Below are 20,948 nucleotides of genomic sequence, written 5' to 3' on the forward strand. Positions count from 1 at the left end.
TAGATAAGTAAAAAATGATTCCAAGAACAAGTTTCAGCAATTAAACTTTATAAAAATTATAGGCAAATCTGTTAACTTTTTCTGGAGAAGAAATCTGAAACATTTTTACCCTTTACTAGCTACACAAAAATCTCAATTCTTTGTAGGCCTCTGGAAGTTTTTGATACAACCTGCCAAAACCATGCATTAAGGGCTTCCCCCTCACCCAAGCATTTACACTACTTTTTTTTGCCACTTTCTAAAATGCATTACAGACTTTGTATTTTAAATGTTATTACTTCTAATAAAAAGTTCTTAACCTCCTTCTCAAGACATAAGTAATGTCAGTCTTTGTGAGTTAGTTCAAATTTTACATCCTCACAGAATTACCTAGATAAAGCCAGCTGCTTCCTCCTCTATAACCCCCCTTTATTTCTCTATTATACATTTTTCTCATCATATGTCTGAATCTTCCATTAGGCTAGACCAGAATCTAGAACTAGACTTATTCCTTACTCATCTTTTTTCCCCCCATTTGAGCGGCTGGGGATTTGAACCACGGTCCTTTCACATGCTAGGCGAGCGATCTCCAAACGGAGCTATCTCTTCAGCTTCCTTACTCATCTTTGACTCTGGTTTTTGGCAGCTATAAGTTCAATGATTCCACATAATCAGGAACCATGGAAATTTGTACCAAGAAAAATTAAAGTATACTTAGAATTCAACAAAAATAGGTCTTATTTGAAAAATAAAGGTATTCTTAGTCAAACTATAATACTTCGGTTATACTAAAAAATTTCACTCAACTCATAAATGAGGTTCATGGTTTTTCTAAAGGCAAACCTATCAACTTACTAAGTGTAATGAATTTAGTTATTTAGAAAGATTTAAATTTCAAATCTTTTACTTAGTTATGTCACTTAATAGTCCTTATTTAATTTTTCTCTACTATAAATCTGCTGTATTTAATATAAGCACAGTACTCTAATATTTTTGGGGAAAGGCTGGAATTCTTGTAGCAGTTACACAGCATCAAATCTAAAGTACAATCAATAAACACAACTGACAAGAACGATCTCATCTATCCCTATCAACAATTCCATTGTAGTTACAGAAAAATCAGAATTATTGAGCACATGAAGTTCTCTCAAAACAAACTATTCTTGTTATCCAGAATACTGTTTCAGTGACTTAGCTGAACTTCTACCAGTCCCTAATCTTGCTTATATTTGTGGACAGGATGCCTGAAGGCCAGAAGTTCCTCTTTAGGTGGGTTAGCCAAAACCAGTTGGGTCTAAGATAACAGCCAAAGTAACTACCAGACAACCTCTGACTTCATTATAATACCATCTGTATGCTAAATGACCACCCCCCAACACACACCAGTGCCATGACAGTTGAAAATTGCCAAGACTACCAGAAAGAACCATAAAAGGAGGTCATGCCTGAATTTCTGGAAATTTTCTGCTCATTCCCAGAAAAAGATGTAAATATCCCTCCCCTATATTAGCCTAATCCTCCCTTCTTTTCTATCTATGACTTCCCCCAACAACATGGGTTGAGAAGTTTATTTGATCTACAAGTATGTCTCCTGCTTCTCCTATTCTTGGCCAAATATCAAAGTATCCCTCCTTGCTCAATCAGAGCTCAGTCTCCTAATGGTTCTGCAATTTAAGAGGAAAATAGGACCTCCCCAAAACAACAACAAAAACTGGGAACATTCTTAACAATCATCCTGCTTTAAAATAACATTTCATAGTCAATCTTTACAAACAAGTAATTTGTTAATCTAGTACCTTATTTTGACAACTATTTAAACATATTTGATATGTTTAATTTTCCAGGACCTCAGAATCTCATTAGCTTAAACATCTCTTTAATGTTTTCACTTTGTTATATGTTGCAGTTTTCAAAGCAAGAATAGGTCTCACTTGATCATACAAGAGAACCTATCAAATCATTAAGGATTAGTATTATAAACATTAAGATATTTAGCTGACAGGTTGTAATCAGAACTATAATTTCAAATGACTAACACAACTAAAATATGGCTTCATTTTCATTTAATTAAATATTTACTGTATAAAGTACATTACACTGTGCTGGCCCCAGGGTAAGATCTAGGGTAGGAACAGTAGTGAAGGTAGTAACAGAAAGTAGTAATTGCTTACATTTACTGAGTACTTACCTGCAAGACACTCTACATGTATTAACTCATTTCATTTTCCCAACAATGCTAGGAGATAGTTACTATTATCTTTGTTTAACTAAGATAGTAGGAAGTTAAATAACTTGCCTAGGTCACATAGCTTGAACATAGGGGTTTTGACTATGATATCCTGACTTTGAAGAGTTTCTAATCTCCTAAAAGTATTATCACAAGTAACTTTCATAATAAAAGGAAATAATTTTTCAAATGCCAAAATACAGTGCTACAGGATTTCCAAGTAAGGAAAATAAAATGAGGATGAGAGGAGAATCAGGAAAGACTAAATGTAGGAAGTAAAAGAGGTTACATTTTTATTACTTCGATAGGTATTTTTTGGGGGGTGGGTGGGTACAGGGGATGGAACTCAGGGGCACTCGACCACTGAGCCACATCCCCAGTCCTATTTTGTACTTTATTTGGAGACAGGGTCTCACTGAGTTGCTTTAGCACTTTGCTTTTGCTGAGGCTGGCTTTGAACTTGTGATCCTCCTGTCTCAGCCTTCGAGTTTCTGGGACACAGGCGTGTGCCACCAAGCCTGACTTGGATGGGATTTAAAGAACATCAAAATTTAAGACATATAAGTGAAATAAGCCAATCCCAAAAAAACAAAGGCTGAATGTTTTCTCCAATAAGTGGATTGCTGATACATAATGAGTTGGTGGGGGGTGGTAAGGGAAGAATGGAAGAATGTTGGTGTGTAGAGGGAAATGAGGGGAGGGGAGGGGGCAGGGGGAAGGAAAAATAGTGGAATGAGACAAATATTACCCTAAGCACATGTATGATTATGCAAACAGGGTGAATCTACAGCGTGTACAACCACAGAAATGAAAAGTTGTACAATGAATCAAAATGCATTCTGTAAAAATAAAAAAAAAATGGTTAGGATGGTAAGAAAAAGAAAACAAAGGTATTGATCCATCTAAAAACAAATTTGAGGCTTATGTCTCAGTAATTTTCATATAAATAGTAATCTCTCAATGATTACGTCAGCACCAGTTCTCCAAAGAAGAAAACATTTATATCCATGGCTATTTTATATATGCATGGTTCAGTTTTAGTTTCATCAAGCAGAAGGACAGGGTAATTATTATTGTTTCCACATCTACAAAGTAAATAGAAGTATATAGTAGGACAGAGAGGAGTTATCTGTTTACATATGCTACACCTATATTCATCCCTTCTCATCCTATACCAATAGAACACTAGGCTCAGGAAAAACACACAAAAAATGCTCTTTAAGAATCTTGATGTGAAAGATCACACCATTTTTGTCAATCATTTACCATCACTACCAATCACACATTTTGAAAAAAACTTTTTACAATGGCAAATGTCTGTACATTAGATTTTAACCAGTCATACCTGGAGAACACTTTAAAATCTAGGTAATAAATCTCATAAAAGAATAGACTCTACAAATCATGACACCTACACATGTTGCCTGAACTGAAAAAAATCTTTAATACCAATGAATTTTTACTAGATGACTTTTGAGACATTAATTTATAATAAGTATTTAAACATATACTTAAAGTTCTCTATTTTGCAACTTTCTATTTCTAATATGATCTTTTCTTTCCAGCTTGGGCTATCACAGTGTTCTATTATTCTGGAAATGCTTGAACTTTCTCCCCTCCAGTTTGGCAAAAACTAGAATATCTAGGTACAAGACACGCAAAAATTTTTGCGAGAGGGTTAAAAAGAGACAGGAAACCTAAGAAAGTACTTAAAGCATATCTTCATGTAAAAATAAAATTTCACACATTTAAAACTATAGAATAATAAGAAATACTTCATAATATTCACTCAGGATAAGGGCAAAGAAGTGACATGTGAATGCAAATAACATCTGGGAAACAGCAACTAATGCAGTGGAATGTAGTTCAAATAAAACTGACTTGGGTAGAAGACAAAAACATTAAGTAGGAATTTCTGGTTAAAGATAATAGATCGAATACAAGTATTCGGCTCTGATGCTTTCCAAATATTTCTAAAATAAGAATAAAGAATTTTTTTTACAGAGCATAAGCCCATAAGAAACAAACACAACTTGAGAAGTTGGAAAGCAGAACAAGAAGTAATGACTATTGCAGCTGAGAAAGTTCAATCTTTACAGGACATTATCCTGTAGGAAAGTCAGAAACCTGATTTATATAATTTAAATCAAAAGACCAATGAACTCCCTAGGTAAGTGGTTAATTTCAGGGTTGGGGCAGGGGAATGTTAAGATGGGCAGAAGTATTATGTGATACCAGAAAGCAAGGAAGTACTCAGCAAGCAACCAGAAAGAGCTCCCCCTGGCCAAACCAGCAGTTTAAATAACAAAATAAATAAAAAGTTATTAGATTACAAGCCTAAGAAAAAAATATCTGTTAATTCCACAAGTGGAGGAGAGGGGACAATTCCTCCTCACAGAAGGACTCCAATTAATAATGTAAAACTAGTGAGGGAAATAGAAAATTACTAATGGAACTAATAATGATGTAGAAAATATCCCCAGATGAATACTAAAATTAAAGGGTAGAAGAAACAATTATCTATATGGTCTCAAAGTATTTATTAATTTTTTAAAGGGGAAAAAAAATAGCCACAGTGGAGGAACCTAGCAGACACCACCTTAACCAAGTGCTCAAGGTTGATAAATAGGATATAGCAACATCATGTCCTTTTCCCCCTCATATGATATGTGAAGAAGTACTCACATGTCTGTGATATCCTTCTTTGATTCATATTCATAATCAAACCCAAATTGAGGGCCATTCCACAAAACAACGCACTAGTACTCTTCAAAAGTACCAAAGTCAAGAAAAAGGAAAGACTGAAAAGTTATCACAGAAGAAAGACATAACAACTAAATGCAAAAAGGGATTCTGAATTTGATTCTTGGACATTAGTGAAAATACTGATAAAATCTGAATAAATTTTGTAGGGTAGGTAACAGTACTGTACTAAGGCTAATTCTTTTAAGAATGTTCTACAATCACATAAGGTGAATAAGAAAGGAGAAGCTGGGTAAAGGGTATACAGGAATTCTATTCTTTCTGTAATTTTAAAAAATCAGGAAAAGTCTCAGGAACTGGTGATTTCAGATAGCCCAGGAGTCCCAACAAGGAAAACGACTGAACTCTAAGAAGCCGCTAGAACCCTCAGATTCCTTCTACTCTACTCTTCAGTCCTTCCTGACAAAATAACTTATTTCTGGAACACCCAAAACAGGGTATACCTAAACTAGAGGAAATCAGGTTCCATTGAATTTGAAAGTGCATGCTAAAAACTGGGGAATTAAAGGGAAGTTAATTTGCATATTCAGTGATAAGACCTGTATTCCTCTTTTTTACTTAACTCCCAAGCTTGTTCCCTCCTGGCAAAAGATTAGCAAACTTTCCGGAGAAATCCATTCAGCACAAAAGAAAAAGAAAGATATGTCACTGGAAGCTATGGGTCTGAATGGTCATGTCCACTCTCCCCAAAAGTATATACTGAACCCCAATCACCAATGATATTTAGGGGTGAGGCCTTTGGGAGATAAGTCAGAGCCCTCATAAATGAGATTAGTGCCCTTATAAAAGAGACATTAGAGAGCTGCCACCTTCTCGTCCACCATGTAAGGATACAGTGAGAAGGTGCTGCTTTTTGAATATGGAAGCAGCCATCACTAGACACCAAAACTGCCAGTACCTTGATCTTGGACTTCCCAGCCTCCAGAACCGTGAGAAGCATATTTCTGTTGTTTATAAGTCACCTAGTTTATAGTATTTTTAAAATATCAGCTCAAACAGACTAAGACACTGGGAGTACACATAGAAATTATCGAGATATATCACTGTACAGGTCAAATCATAAATACTCACTGGCAGTTTCAAGTTTTTAAGGCCCCTCCTTAAATAAACAAGACTTTCAAGGATCATCAGATACCAAGGAAAGTGTCTAAGATGGAAAACAAAAAACAAAACCCAAAGCAAACAGAATAAAAGGAAATTTGGAGGGAAAAAAAAGAATAAAACTACCAATCTTTCCTGAGAGAAAGCACTGCATACATAAAATATATACAGAGTATGATTTTCTTTTCTTTTCTTTTTTTTTTCCTCCAGAGAAAAAGAGTACTTGGAAATTATACATATTTGTTTTAGTCAGCTTTTTCACTGCTATGACTAAAAGGAGCCAATCAGAACAACTGCAGAGGAGGAAAAGTTTATTTAAGGGCTCACGGTTCCAGAGGTCTTAGTCTACACAAGGTTGGTTCCATTCCTTGGGGCTCAAAGTGAGGCTGAACATCATAGCAGAAGTGTGTGGCAGAGGGAAGCAACTAACATGAGTGATGAGCAAGCAGACTCCCCTCTCCAAATACAGAATATATATACCCCAAAGCCATGCCCCCAATTCCCACCTCCAGTCACACCCTACCACTTCAGTTACCGAGAGGTTAATTCCTATAAGGGGATTAATTCACTGATTGGGTTAAGTTCTCACAACCCAATCATTTTCTCCTCTGAAACTTCTTGCTTGTTTCACACATGAGCTTTTGGGGGACACCTCACATCCAAACCATAACAATGTTACAGCAGAAATAAAACCTTAGTAGAAGAATTAGAAAGTAAAGTTGCAAAAGATCCATCAGAAATAAAGAAGGGAAAAAAAGAAATGGAAAATATATGAAAACAGACAATAAAATTAAAGAAACAAATCATTAGGCCTAAAACGTAAACAATAAGAGAGAAAAGAGAAAATGAAGGAAATCAAAGAAATTATTTAAGAAATTTTTCTAAAACCAACAAGATAAATTCCAGATTGAACAGGGCTAACTGAAACCTAATTGAACGGATAAAAAGAGACCTATACTAAATTATATAATAGAGGAAGTACAGAACTCTTAAGACAAAGATTCTCCAAGCTTCTAAAGAGAACAAAAAATGTTTCAAAACAGTGAAAAAGAATTCTGATGTCTCAATAGCCAACAGTAGACAGCAGAGGAAATCCTTCAAAATTCTGAGAAAACAATGCATGACTGAGAATTCTCTGCCCAACCAAACTATACCAAAACAAGGGAGAAAACATTTTCAGATGTGCAAGGTCTTGAAAAAATTACATCCCCTCTAGAAAGCGACTGAAAGTTGTCCTCCAAATGAGAAAGTAAACAAAAAAGGCACTAATGATACAAGACAGGCACTGAAGGGAAGCACCAAGCGCCCAGAGGTAAAGCAAATCCAAGACAACAGCTGCACAGATGTAGATCCAACAAGTTCAGTTGGAGCAGGTAAAAAGACCCTGAGAAAGTTTCTTACGATGTTAAAATTGGAAGATTTGGATATAAGAGGAGATTTATACACTTGAGAGAGATTTTATGCTATATCAGGGTTTCTCAACAGCGGCACTGTTGGCATTACAGTAGGTTAGGGTTTACTGTGGTGGGAGGCTACAGGGGCAGTGCAGGATGTTTGGCAGCATACTTGGCTTCTACCCACTAGGTGTCAGTAGCACACTCCCTTCCCCCTCCCCCAACACACTGCTAAGGGGGTGGGGACCCCAGTTGAGGACCACTTAGCTAAATAAGTATACAGAAATCTAAATGAAGCAAATTGTACAAATATTAACTCAGAGAAAACAAAATGTTTACAACAAAGGAAAATAACAGTAAACTAAATGGGTCAGCTGAGACTAGTTTACAGTTACATGATATAAAACTCTGAAATATTGATGTATCCAAACAATTTACAATATGGCAATATTGGGAGGACTGAGCAGGATTGTTAAGTATATCTATGTGTGATTGGGTTGGGGTCATCTGCCATTGTGGGAAGTGAGTTAGATTATACCTCAAACTGAAAAATCAAGGAGCACCATCAAAATGTTAGTTTAAAATATGGAGCTAAGTATCAAAAGAATTAAGTTGAAAGTGGTTGCCTTTGGGGAAACCAAAATGAGGGGGAGGAGAACCTGCCGAGGACTACTGTTTTTATAAATAGTTCTGCAGTTACTTAGCTTTTATTAAATATGTGCATGTATAACTTCAATTTAAAAATTTCTTTTTAAGTAAACTGAGGCCAGATTATGACAGTCTCTCCTACTGGTTAAAGCCACTTTGATTTAGAATCAAAAAAAGCTATATAACTTTGAGCAAGTTACTTAACCTCTTTAAGCCTTAGTTTCTTCATTTGTAAAATGGATAATGAAGATTAACAGCTGCCTTAAAGGGCTGTTATAGGGATTAAATAAAATAATATATGTAAACTGCTTAGCATAGTGTCTGACACAAAGGGTTTATAAATAACACCTATTATTCAATTTGTAATCACAGGATAATAATTAGAAACTATGAAGCAGATAAGTCACAATTTCATCTATTTTAGAAAGTAACCTTGATAGTTGTAGGGAGGATGGTAGGAAAGAAAAAAACCTGGAAGCAGAGTGACCAGTAGAAAGGCTATATTTGAGTGAGAAAACAATTAGATAGAGGCAGAGCCTGATAAAGTTACAAAAGACACCTTCTAAGTGATGAACTATATGTGAGAAAAAGAAAAAAGGAAGAATCAGAACAGTGTTCCAGATTCAACAAATAAGCAGATGGTGATAACCCTAACTGAAATAGAACAAAAAAAGTTAATGTTGGAGAGGAAGTGACAAGGAGAGAAGAAAAATAAGCTCTATATTACCATATTTAATTTGTGGATTCTAGAGTACAACCAAGTAGAGAAAAACAGTATGCAAGTGAAAATCTGAATCTAGAAGAGATCAGGGCAAATACACAGAGTAAGAAAGTGGGGCGGGGGGCAGGAGGTGAGAACTGACCATAAAAAATGACAATATATGTTGGGCATGGCGGCACATGCCCGTAATCCCAGCTACTTGGGAGGTTGGGGCAGAAGGACCACAAGTTCAAAGCCAGCGTGGGCAACTTAGCGAGACCCTGTTTCAAAATTTTTAAAAACATAAAAAGGATTAAGGATGAAGTTCAGTGGTAGAGTGACCCTGGGTTCAAGCCCCATTGGGGGGGGATATACACACACACACACACACACACACACACACACACACACACACACACACACATATACATATATATATAACACTATGCAAATAACTACCAGAAAAAAACTATAAAGCTATAAAACTACAATCAAGATAGTCCAATAATGCAGACATCCAGAAATACCAACCGTTAATATTTTGTGTATTCTTTCAAAGCATATAGCCCTAAATTTTCATAATTTTTTCCTGACAAAATTGGAATCATATACAACTCTGCATTCAGCTTTTTCACATTATTAAATGAATATTTCTAATGATATCTGAAATTCTTAATTTTATTAAACACTTCAATTTATGTTAGACACTGATAGGTATAACTTGATATGCCTCTTACTGGTAAAGAAAGAATACCTCAATTTAAGACAAAGGATCATTCTGTAAGAATCAGCAAAACCAAGAATGACCACTGTAATTTAAATAGGAGAAATAAAATTAAAAGAATATTCATTTGATATGTTTCATGATATTGATGAACAGATTTTTATAAGAAATCTGACAATAGAGGTGAAAAGTAAGTTGTTTATTGTTTGAGGTTTTTTTCAAATATCTGTTTCCCTTATGTAATTGTTAACTTGTGAAGCTCAACTGCATTACCATACACAAAGTACACACAACATACGCCAATTTATTTATATTGCCAGGTAAATAAATGCTCAATAAACATTAGTTATTACTGTCATCATCATAAGATGATAAAACTAGTTCCAGATGGAATTAGTAGTTACTGCAAGGAAAAAAGAAGGGGGGAAAACCTCACTAGGATACAAAGTTATATTTCTACTTGGTTTCTTTCATTTTTTCTATCTTCTCTATATGCTCAATGCAGTCCAAGTATCATTTTAGAGGCATCAGTAAATATATACCTTATCCTTAAATATACTATACGACACTTGACAGAATGAATGCCATCTATTCTAACTTGCCCTATGTCGCAGAGGACAGTAATATACACATTGGGTACTCAAATAATGTCACAAATTCTTAAAGGAAACAGAATAATAAAATAACAATGAAGTTATAGCTAAAATTGTGATACTAAAAGCAAGCAATCTCAAAGACAGTATCAATATACCACAACTCAAAGACATAGAGCAAAATGAAACAGTGTGGGAAAAAAGCTTTGTTGTTCTTCAGTGAACAGACCATACCCTCTTTGCTTTTTTTTCTGGGTAAAACAATTTAAGAGGAATACTAAAAATGCTGGATCATTTCCAGAAGAAAGTACCTGAGAAAGAACTAACTGCAGCCATTCAGACTCAAAAATAGAGATGGTGAGCTTTCCTGCTCTCTTCTTCCATTTTCAATAAGAAAAGCTATCTCTATGGAAAATGCTTTAAGATTTCTATGCTGTCCAGAGACAACTATCAAAAGATGCCAGTATATCTATCTAGACCTCTCTCAATACAAAAACTTAAAATAACAGATCTCTTCTAAGAAAAAGATGTTATCAGAGATTACTCATAAAGTTGGAAAAAGCTTGTCAATTATGCTATGGAAAACCTCCAAGCCAAGGAAAATTGGTTGAATTCGAAGTTTCCTTCTAACTCCATAACTACATCAATGAATATTTACTGAATCTGTTGTCCCAGATCTATGACATACAAAAACAAAAAGTATGGAGAAACACAATGAGCTCTGCTATCAAGGAATTCACAACAAATAATATATTAAATGTATACTACAATTTCAGACCATAATAGGTATCTCAAACTATTTACTAACTGCCAAATAAATTCCATTCAAAGCACTATTTATTAAATGCCAAATGAATTCTATTCATACATAAAGGTCTTCCATGAGGGGGAGATCCCTGATGTTAAAATGATCAGAAAAGGCTTTTTAGAATAAATATTGAGGTTCTTATGGAAAAAATGTGTATGAAGATTTTGAACAGGAGGAGAGAAGTAGGAAAGGGAGAACAGCACAAACAGAAATGAAAATCAAGTTGGAGAGAAACCTGTTTAGCTACATTAAAATCTTGTTTCATGGGAAAAAAGATAAGCTGGGGAAGGGCAGGTTATGGCCAGAACCAACTGTACTGAGCCTTGAATACCAGGCAATGTAGTTTCAAATTTATCCTGCTTACAGTCTCTGTAGCAACTGTTCAACTCTGCTGTTGAAGTCATAGAAAATAGTACATGACTGGCATGGCTGTGTTCCAAACTGAAATTTCAATCTCATATATTTCCATGTTGTCACTGAATATTGTTAGTCTTTTGATTTTCTTTTTCTTTCAATAATTTGAAAATGTAAAAATCACTCTTGACTTAAAAGCCATAGAAAAACAGGCTGTGACCTGGATTTGGCAGTGAGCCACAGTGTGCCAACCCCTATACACCAAGCTGTCTTCCTCAGCAGTGCTCTAAGGCAGAACTGTCCTCACGTTTCAGGGACCAGAATAATATATAATTCATCAACAACTGTATACATGTACGCATGCAAGCACACACCTAATTAAGATCTAGATCCAGGGCTGGATCTAGTACAATGCCTGCCTAACATGCACCAAGACTCTGGGTTCTATCCCCAGCATCACAAATTAAAAAAAAAAAAAAAAAAAAAAACAGAAACAAACGACAACAACAACAACAACAAAAAAAACCTCCCAGATTGTTAATAATAACCATTATGACAGATGCAGGAAATTTTGAAATTTTAACTCTGGTAGTTATTTTCACATGGTATAGGTAATTATAAACTATTCTTACAGGGCCTTAAAGTTACATGAAGGGATCCATAGAATATAATCAAAGGAATGGTAGCAGGGGACTTGGTTCTAGTATTCGCTCAGCCATTTACTCATTATCTGACCCACACCAAGTCACTTTCAATCCTCTAGCTCCAATTCTCTCATGAAAAGTGAAGGGGCTTAACTTACTAGACGTTCACTATACTCTCTTAGCTTTAGCATTTAATAATTCCACTACTACTTAAAAGAACCAGTGAGGGAATGACAAAAATCAAACAAAAGTGACAATTAAGAACACACATAAGAAGAGAAAGGCCTTGACGAAATGAATGGGTAAAGAGAATGTGAAGATTACTAAAATCCAGGAGTGATTTTTTAAAAAGAAAGTACCCCAAATGCTACAGAATATCCAAGGAAGAGGAGAAGAGTATGGCTAGCTAAAAGAGGCATGGACTTCAAGTGACTGTCTTCAGATTTGAGAGTACAGTGCAGGCTTCCAGGAATCATGAAAGGAACCACGGAAAAAGACAGCTGCAGATGAGAATAAGGAATAGAAAATAAAGGCATGTAATCCAGAAAAAGTAGAAAGAAAACGTTATGAAATTAGTTTTAAAATACAGGCATTTAATCTTTACATTTCCATCAGGTGAAAGCAGTAGCATTGCAGTCTCAGTTTTTACACACACAAATAAGTTCCTGTGAAGCTGTATAACTGTATGAAGATTTCTATAAATCAATTAAGGAAATAAATCTAATGGTGGGTTTTCTTAAAGCAAAGTTCCACCTACATTATATTTTCTAATAATCAAAATATTAAGAAAGGATTTTAACTCTGCTTTTCGTAAGACTGAAAACCAGCAACATGTACCTCTAAAAGGAAATACATGTTTATTACCTTTCTCTTAGCACCTATCACTTCCTTCCTTGCACAAGAGTTACTTATGCAATATAAAGTACCTCGCCCCTGATTGGAGCTCAAGGAACACTGGTTTTCCCTTTCTAAGTAGCTTAAAAAGCTCCCGAGGCAAGACTTCTGATTAATTCATCTGTTTATCTGCTTTGCACAGAGTTAGTGATGCTTGATGAATAAATACTGACACAAAACTCTGCTTTAAAAAAAAAACAATTCTTTGCAAAACAACTATCAACATCCATCTGATAAAGCTGGGGAAATATTTGTATCTTAATTCCAATAATATTACTTTTGCATTGTGTTTGAGTTTGCTTATATAGCAAAGAAATTGCCACAAAGCAACTAAAAAAGGCAGAAAAGTTGAAGAATGTATGATCACTCATTAATATCAGGATCCTACATAGTTAATTTCAACTCACACTTGCCTCTATTTAAAATATATGAGAAATAAAAATCCAAAGCATTAGCCTGATGATCACCAGTTAAAAATACATGTTTGAATGCGCTGGAGATATTTATAAAGCCCAACAGAGATACTATTAATATATTGAAATTCACTGGCCAGTGCAAGATTCTACCCTTAATCTTCTACTACTATTCAAGGGAAGCCAAGAAGTCGAGGCTTCTCATTTCACTTGCTTTTAAGAATTTAAGAAGTCACCCAAATGGATATATACAACCCCAGGATCTAAAAGTAGTTCAGCTCTCCATATGGTAATGCTCAGTTATCTCCTACCTTTACATGCAAGATCTATTTACTAATTTAAGAATCTCTGGTAGGCCCCATTTAGGTAGGCCAATAGTACTACGAAGCAACAGAAGTTGAAAAAAGTCCTAACAGTAAACTCTGCCCTCCCACAGATCTCAACTTGGGTGTAGATTTCAGGAGCCCTGTAAGCTATACACGGCCACTGTCAAAACCAGAAGAAGCACGGTCACCCTGTCGTGCCCATCGGCAAGTGTTCCAGAATGTTTTCTTTGAAATGATCTCTCTCGGCTTGACTAGTACAATGTGGACTTCAAAGGCCACCTTCCCCCGCAGAGCAGGAGCTGGTTTCTTGCGTCCGCTCCTTTATTTGTCCACCCCGCTATCCCGAGGGCGGTCTCGGCTCCCGGCCGCGGGCATCCAGCCGTCCCCCAACTGCTCGCCGCTCGCGTCTACTCCGCCGCACGCCTCCTGCGTGGCCCACCGCCCAGCGCGCACTCCCGCCGGACCCGCGGCCGGCCGCTCGCCCGGGCCTGCGCTTCCTCGAGCGGCCGCAGGCCTCAGGCCTAGCCTCCGCCGCTGGCCCCTCACCTCTTTCGGGACCAGTTGGTTCTCCTCGCCGGGCACCATCGCTCAGACTCCGGCCGCTCCTCTCCGCCCTGCCGGGGGAAGGAGAGGGTGGCGGCGGCTCTCTATCTCAGGAGAGAAGAGCGGCGGCAGTCATCCTCTCCGCCGCCTGCGCTCAGGCAACCGTGGAGGCCTCGGCTTGGGCCTCAGACACCAGCGCGCAGACACCGACCCCGGGCTCCGCCGCTGCCGCCGCCTTCGTCGTCGGCCCCTCCCCCAGCCCGCTGCAATCAATGGAAAAATGGCGGCGGCCGCTCTCGCGAGAATTCGGCGCGTCGGGCGCCCGGCCCGGCGCCTGCTGCCCGAGGTGCCCAGGCAGTCGTCGGTCGTTTTTAATCGCCTCGTCTCTTACTCGGCCCCAGGGTGTACGGAACCGGTTGTGGGGCTACGTAAACGCTTTCCCTTGGACGAAAGCTGGACCTTCCATGCAGGGACTCCCCCTGCCGGCAGGAAAAGGACAGGCCCCGGAGTCCTCCGTGCCTTCTCGGGCCGTGGGACTCCATGCCTATTGGAAAGACTGGAGCCCAAAGCCCCTCTCTGACCTTACCACTCCTACTCTCCTCGCTTCTTGATGGCAGAGCGCCTGAACATCAGCCCCTTTTCAGATAGCCCTGCCTCTTCCAGGACCACAGGAGCTACCTCCTGGCTTCTGACCAGCCCTTCCTGATTCTAGCCTTTGAGTCAGAAAGCGCTGCCTTTTATTTGCCCCTCTTACTCCCCTAGAGGAGACGACACTCAGGCCCAGGCCCCTGAAGCCTGAATCACCGCCGCCTCCACTCCATTGGAGAGGCGCTCCCCTGCCCTCTTCCTGAGAACTGCCTTCTCCAACAGGGCCAAGTCTGGTACTGAGAGCGCCTCTGAGAATGGGGCTACTTCAACCTATAATCTTCTTTGAAAATGTATTTGGAGAACTTTAATCTTTTCCGGCAGTAAGCATTGTGCTATGTGTTAAACAATTGTGGAATAGTCATTTTTCCTAATCCTACTCCTTGCATTATGAAGACTCATCGAGGCATCCTTCATGAAGATTTTCATGGGTACAGTGATCTTACAGATGATGAAATAATATAATCCTGCTATGTTCCTGACATCCACGGCATCAACTACCTGTACCTGTGTTGTGTTCTCCAAAATTTTTTTCGTTGTATGATATCCACGTATTTATGTAAGTTATACACATCTGCTGTGTATGATAGTATAAAACATTTGTGAAATGCAAAGATGATAAGATGGGAATAAAATAAACACTTAAAATAATTGTTTTGTAAAAATATTCATGGTATTAAAAACTATTACCCACACACACACGCTTAAAATATTTAGTGAACTATGATTGAGTAGGTTTAAAAAATCTTTAATGCTTTATGAAACAATTACTAAAACATCTGGTTGACCATCCAGGCTATTTCTGTACTTGGTTTTAATGGCTGTGATAAGCTGAAATAGGTAACTCACAGAAATTTACCTCCTCGGGGGAGGAGTGCATCTTTGCTCTTACAAATTCTAGTACTCATTTCTATCAGTTCCATCCACCAACATGCAAAGATTTTTGTTTGAAATTCAATAGTAATTTTCCATCTTCTCTAATTTCAACCAGAACAGGTTGCATTTTTATATTTTTAACCAACAGGCTCAAAACACTCTGAATACATTGCTCCGAGGATTTCTTAATAGGTTGAAAAATTCCATCTTCCAGTTTAAGTATGTATACATGTATGAGTTTGGAGGGAGTAGTGATCTTCCCTTTATTTTAAATCTCCATCATCATGGATTTTAAAATACTGCATTAAGATTGTTTATCTTGACTACTGAAATTTTGATGCCGCCTTAAATTTTGTGTCAGAGGTAAATGACTCACTTGCCTCACCTTGGTCCCAGCCTTGAGCAACACAGATACAGCATTTTTATACCAGATCACATAACAGAAGTATTTCCACATCTCTGTTTTCAAAATATCATCCCCATTACTAGCTAAGTGGCTTCTGCAGAGCTCATGCTAGAAATGTCATCTCTTATCATCATCTTTTTGGTTAGACTTGCACTATTGTATTCAACTCATGATTCCTTTCCAGAAATCTTTTTTTAGACACTCTCATTTTAGTAAGGGTTGATTTAATGAAATAATGGTGTAATTGTTAAATCTGTTTAACTCAGCTCACGTTAACTGGAACAAATTCCAATATACTGAAAAGAAATAAAATGGAAGAATTATCTTGTGTTGCGGAACTCACATTTTTCACTCAGGAATAATGAGATTCCAGTGTTGATCTATACAATTACATATGGATAAGGCTTAATATTTTTTTCTGGTTTAAGTAAACAATACAAAGTTATAAAACATCTCAAATTTAAATTGAACCTAAACAGAAGTTTAATATCCAAGTCTCCCCCACCTCCCGCTTCTAACGTACCTCCCATCACTTCTCAATAAATCACACCATCATCAGATCAGTCTATTAAGCCCCAAACTTAAGACTCTTCATGTTATATTCAGTCCGTTAGTATTGGTTACTGCTTCCACCTCTGAAGTATATCCCATTACACTCCAATCACTCTGTCCTCTTTCCTGGGTTATTGCAGTTGCCTCCTCACTGTTTTCCCAGCTTCAAATCCACCCCCCCATGGCATTTTATTTATTTATTTTTTATTTGTTCTTTTTAGTTACACATGACAGTAGATTGTATTGTGACATATCGTACATACATGGAGTATGACTTCCCGTCCTTGTGGTTGTGCATGGTGTGGAGTTCCACTGGTTGTGTGTTCATATGGGAACATAGGACAGTGATGTCCAGTCTATTCTACTGTCTTTCCCATTCCCATCTTTCCTCTCTTCCCCTCATTCTCCCCTGTCCAATCTGATGAACCTCCACTCCTCCCTCCACCTCGCCTATTGTGAGTCAGCATCTGCATATGACAGAGAACATTTGGTCTCTGATCTTTTGGGATTGGCTTATTTCACTTAGCATGATAGCCCCTAGTTCCATCTATCTACCAGCAAATGCCATAATTTCATTCTTCTTTATGGCTGAGTAATATTCCATTGTGTGTATGTACCACATTTTTTTATGCATTCATCTACTGAGGGGCACCTAGTTTGGTTCCATAGTTTAGCTATTGTGAATTGACCTGCTATGAACATTGATGTGGCTGTGTCACTACAGTATGCTGATTTTAAGTCCTTTGGGTATATACTGAGGAGTGGGATAACTGGGTCTAATGGTGGTTCAATTCCAAGTTTTCTGAGGAATCTCCACACTGCTTTCCAGAGTGGCTGCATCAATTTGCAGTCCCACCAGCAATGTATGAGTGTACCTTTTCCCCCACATCCTCTCCAGTATTTACTGTTACTTGTATTCTTGATAATTGCCATTCTGACTGGAATGAGATGAAATCTCAGTGTAGTTTTAATTTGCATTTCTCTAATTGTTAGAGATGTTGAATATTTTTTCATATATTTGTTGATCATTAGTATTTCTTCTTCTGTGAAGTGTCTGTTCAGTTTGCCCATTTATTGATTGGGTTATTTGATTTTTTTGAGTTCTTTATGTATCCTGGAGATCAATGTTCTATCTGAGGTGCGAGTGGCAAAGATTTTTTCTCATTTTGTAGGCTCTTTATTCATATCCTTGATTGTTTCCTTTGCTGTGAAGACCAGCTTCTACTTTTAACCCTTAACAATCCATACTTCATATAGCTACCAGAGTGATCTTTTAAAATGCATTATACTATGTCCCTCCCTTATCTTAAATCTTTCAAAGATTTCTCATCTCATCAGAATAAAATCTATATTCCTTTCCAAGGCCTATAAAACCCAGTGTAATGCAGTCCTATCACCTTACTCTACTTACCTACTGCTCTTCCTTTTACACCCCATTTTCCCAGCCACAGTCAGACTGGTGTGACTCAGAGGCTGCTGCTTTATCCTTCTAATTTCTTTGGGAATATTTTCCTTTCTCTTTTCACTTTAAAATGTTCATGGAACAAATCTAGTCAAAACATTAAAAAAAAAATCACATAAGCCCAGATTGGGAGAGATTCCTCGGGATAGTCAGTATTCCTCAAGAGTGTTATGATCACAAAACAACAATGAAACACTGAGAAACTGTCATGTCCCAGAGGAGACTGGAGACATAAGACAACTAAATGCAGTGTGGTACTCTGGATTGGATCCTACAGCGGGAGGGGACACTAATGAAAAAAAAATAGCAAAATCTCTATTTGGTTAGTATTTACGTAACAAAATCAGTTTCTTCATTTTTAATTTTTTAACTTAATATATTCACTTCATTTTTTAGAGCAGTTTGAGGTTCACAGTAAAATTAAGCAGAAAATAAGAGTTCTGGTACATGCAGTGTCCACACACAGCCTCCCTACTATTGACAACTCCCACCTTAGTGGTACATTTGTTAAAATTGATGAACTTATGTTGACACATCCTTATACCCCAAATATTTGACTCAAAATAGGACTCTTGCTTGGTGTTGTAAATTCTACAGGTTATGATGAATATCTAATACCTAATCTAACATACATTGTTGTACTATCAGGCAAAGTAGCTTCCCTGCCTTCAAAATTCTCTGTGCTCTGCCTATCCCTCCCTTCTTTCCCCTGAGTCCTGGTAAGCATGAATCTTTTTACCATCTTCCTAGTTTCATCTTTTGCAAACATCACAATTGAACAATGAAGTATTTATCCTTTTCAGATTGACTTCTTTCACTTAATATGCATTTAAGTTTCTTCCATGTTTTTTCATGGCTTGATAGCTCATTTCTTTTTAACACTGAATAATTTCCCATCATCTGGACATACCACAGTTCATTTATCCACTCATTTACTTAAAGACATCTGGGTTTCTTACAATTTGGGGAGATTATAAATAAAGCTGCTCTAAACATCTATGTACATGATTTTGTGTCAGTGAACATTTTAAATTCATTTGAGTAAATGCCAAGAAGCACAATTGCTGGATTGTATGGTAATGGCATATTTCATTTTGTAAGAAACTGTCAAAATGTTTTCTAAAGTGGCTGTACAATTTGCATTCCCACCCAAGTGAATGAGAGTTCCTGTTGCTCCACATTCTTATGAGCATTTGCTGTTGTCAGTGTTTTGTATTTTGACCATTCTAATAGGTATATAGTAGTAATCACTGTGGTTTTAATTTGCAATTCCCAAATGACATGTGATGTTGAATATGTATTCATATGCTTACTTGTCATTTATTTATTTATTTTTGATGAGGTTCCTCTTCATCTCTTTTGCACATTTTAATCACATTGTTCATTTTCTTATGCTGAATTTTAAGAGTTCTTTGTGCATTTTGGATCACATCTTTATCAGATGTGTCTTTTGCAAATATTTTCCCCTAGTCTGTGCTTGTCTTTTTTATCTCCTTGATATTACCTTTCACAGATCAAAAGTTTTAAATTTTAATGAAATCCAGCTTATCAATTTTTTTTTTCACTTATCATGCCCTTGGTCTTGTATCCAAAAAATTAGCAACCTATCCAAAGTCATCAAGATTTTCCTTTATGTTAAGTTCTAGTAGTTTTATAGTTTCTAATTTTAAATTTAGGTCTATGATCCATTTTGAGTTCATTTTTGTATAGGTTTTTAAGTCTATGTCTAGGTTTCTTTTTGTCCCCCTGTGGATGTCCAGTTGAACAGGTTAGAAAGAAAATCTAGGTGATATGTCTTTGGAGCCATGCTGACGTGTTTTGAGATTCAAGCTCTGCCACTTTCTCCGTGTAAGACCTCTTTGGATCTCCATTCTCTCAACTAGAATAGGGGAGTAATAAAGTGAGTCCTTGACATTTGCCAATTTAATATTTGTAGTTTTGACCAGAAAAGTCCATGGCATGGAACATTCTATAATTGTGTTAGAGAAGTAATTTGAATTTTATGCATTAGCCAAAATATGGATCCTATAACTAAGTAGTTTAAAGAATATCCTGAAAATATATTATCTGACTTTGAATCCTACCTCTATTATAGTTAATTATATGACTTTCCTTGGATAAACCTCTTAAATTCAACAAGCTCCCATTTTATCTGTAAAATGGGAATAATAGCAGCCCTACTTTTTAAGTCTTTTGTATTAAGTAGTAAAGAAAATAATATTCACAAAACTATAAAGTTAAGATTGTTCTAGCTGCTTTACCTATATTGTTTTTTCATTCAGTTCTTTCAACAATGTTATGCATATGTACTATTTACCCCCATCCTACAAGTGAGAACGTAGATACAAAGTGTTTAAAGCATTCAACATGCTGCTTGCATAGCATAGTACTAATCAATACATGCTGGGTGTAATTATTTCAGCAGAATACACAGGAAATACACAGTCCCAACAGTTCCAGGTATATAATAGGTACTTTCAAATGTTTGTTGTCTAAACGAATAAACAAACTAGTCACTTAGCTAAGGGTTAAATCTTAGTAATCATCTAGCAGCTAAACTTTCAAAGTTTTATTGTTGACTATTCTTCTTAACTTACAAAGGATCTCCCTGAAAATGATTAACATTTTCTATAAGGAAAAAAATGTCTGTGAAAAGAAATTCAATTATTAGTAACAAGATTAAATAAATTAATAAAGTGATGAATCTTCATTTAAAAAAATAGGCTCTAGCTAAATTAAAAAGTGAGATGCAAAATTAGCCAATATCTTGTATTTATGATGGGCGTGACTCAGTTGAATCTATAACTTAGTGAACATTGAAAAGATGACTAACTTTTGGTGTGAAGATAAAAATATAAACCATGATGATCAATAAAATGTAACCCACGAGAAACCT

General features: G+C 36.8%; 1 protein-coding gene across 3 annotated transcripts in view; it reads right to left on the reverse strand.

Annotated features, from left to right (window-relative positions):
- Positions 1-14,348, reverse strand: part of USP47 (ubiquitin specific peptidase 47) — a 105,130-nt gene extending 90,782 nt beyond the window's left edge. For 2 of the 3 annotated variants that reach the window (XM_079102673.1, XM_079102672.1), the window contains exon 1: positions 14,115-14,348. In XM_079102673.1, coding sequence (XP_078958799.1) covers positions 14,115-14,153 — 39 coding nt within the window. In that variant the 5' untranslated portion in view covers positions 14,154-14,348. The remainder of the gene's footprint in view (positions 1-14,114) is intronic. The other variant, XM_079102674.1, reaches the window with a different exon arrangement.
- Positions 14,349-20,948: the final 6,600 nt, after the last annotated feature.

This window comes from Sciurus vulgaris, assembly GCF_902686455.1.
Source record: "Sciurus vulgaris genome assembly, chromosome: 11".
Classification (NCBI taxonomy): Eukaryota; Metazoa; Chordata; class Mammalia; order Rodentia; family Sciuridae; genus Sciurus; species Sciurus vulgaris.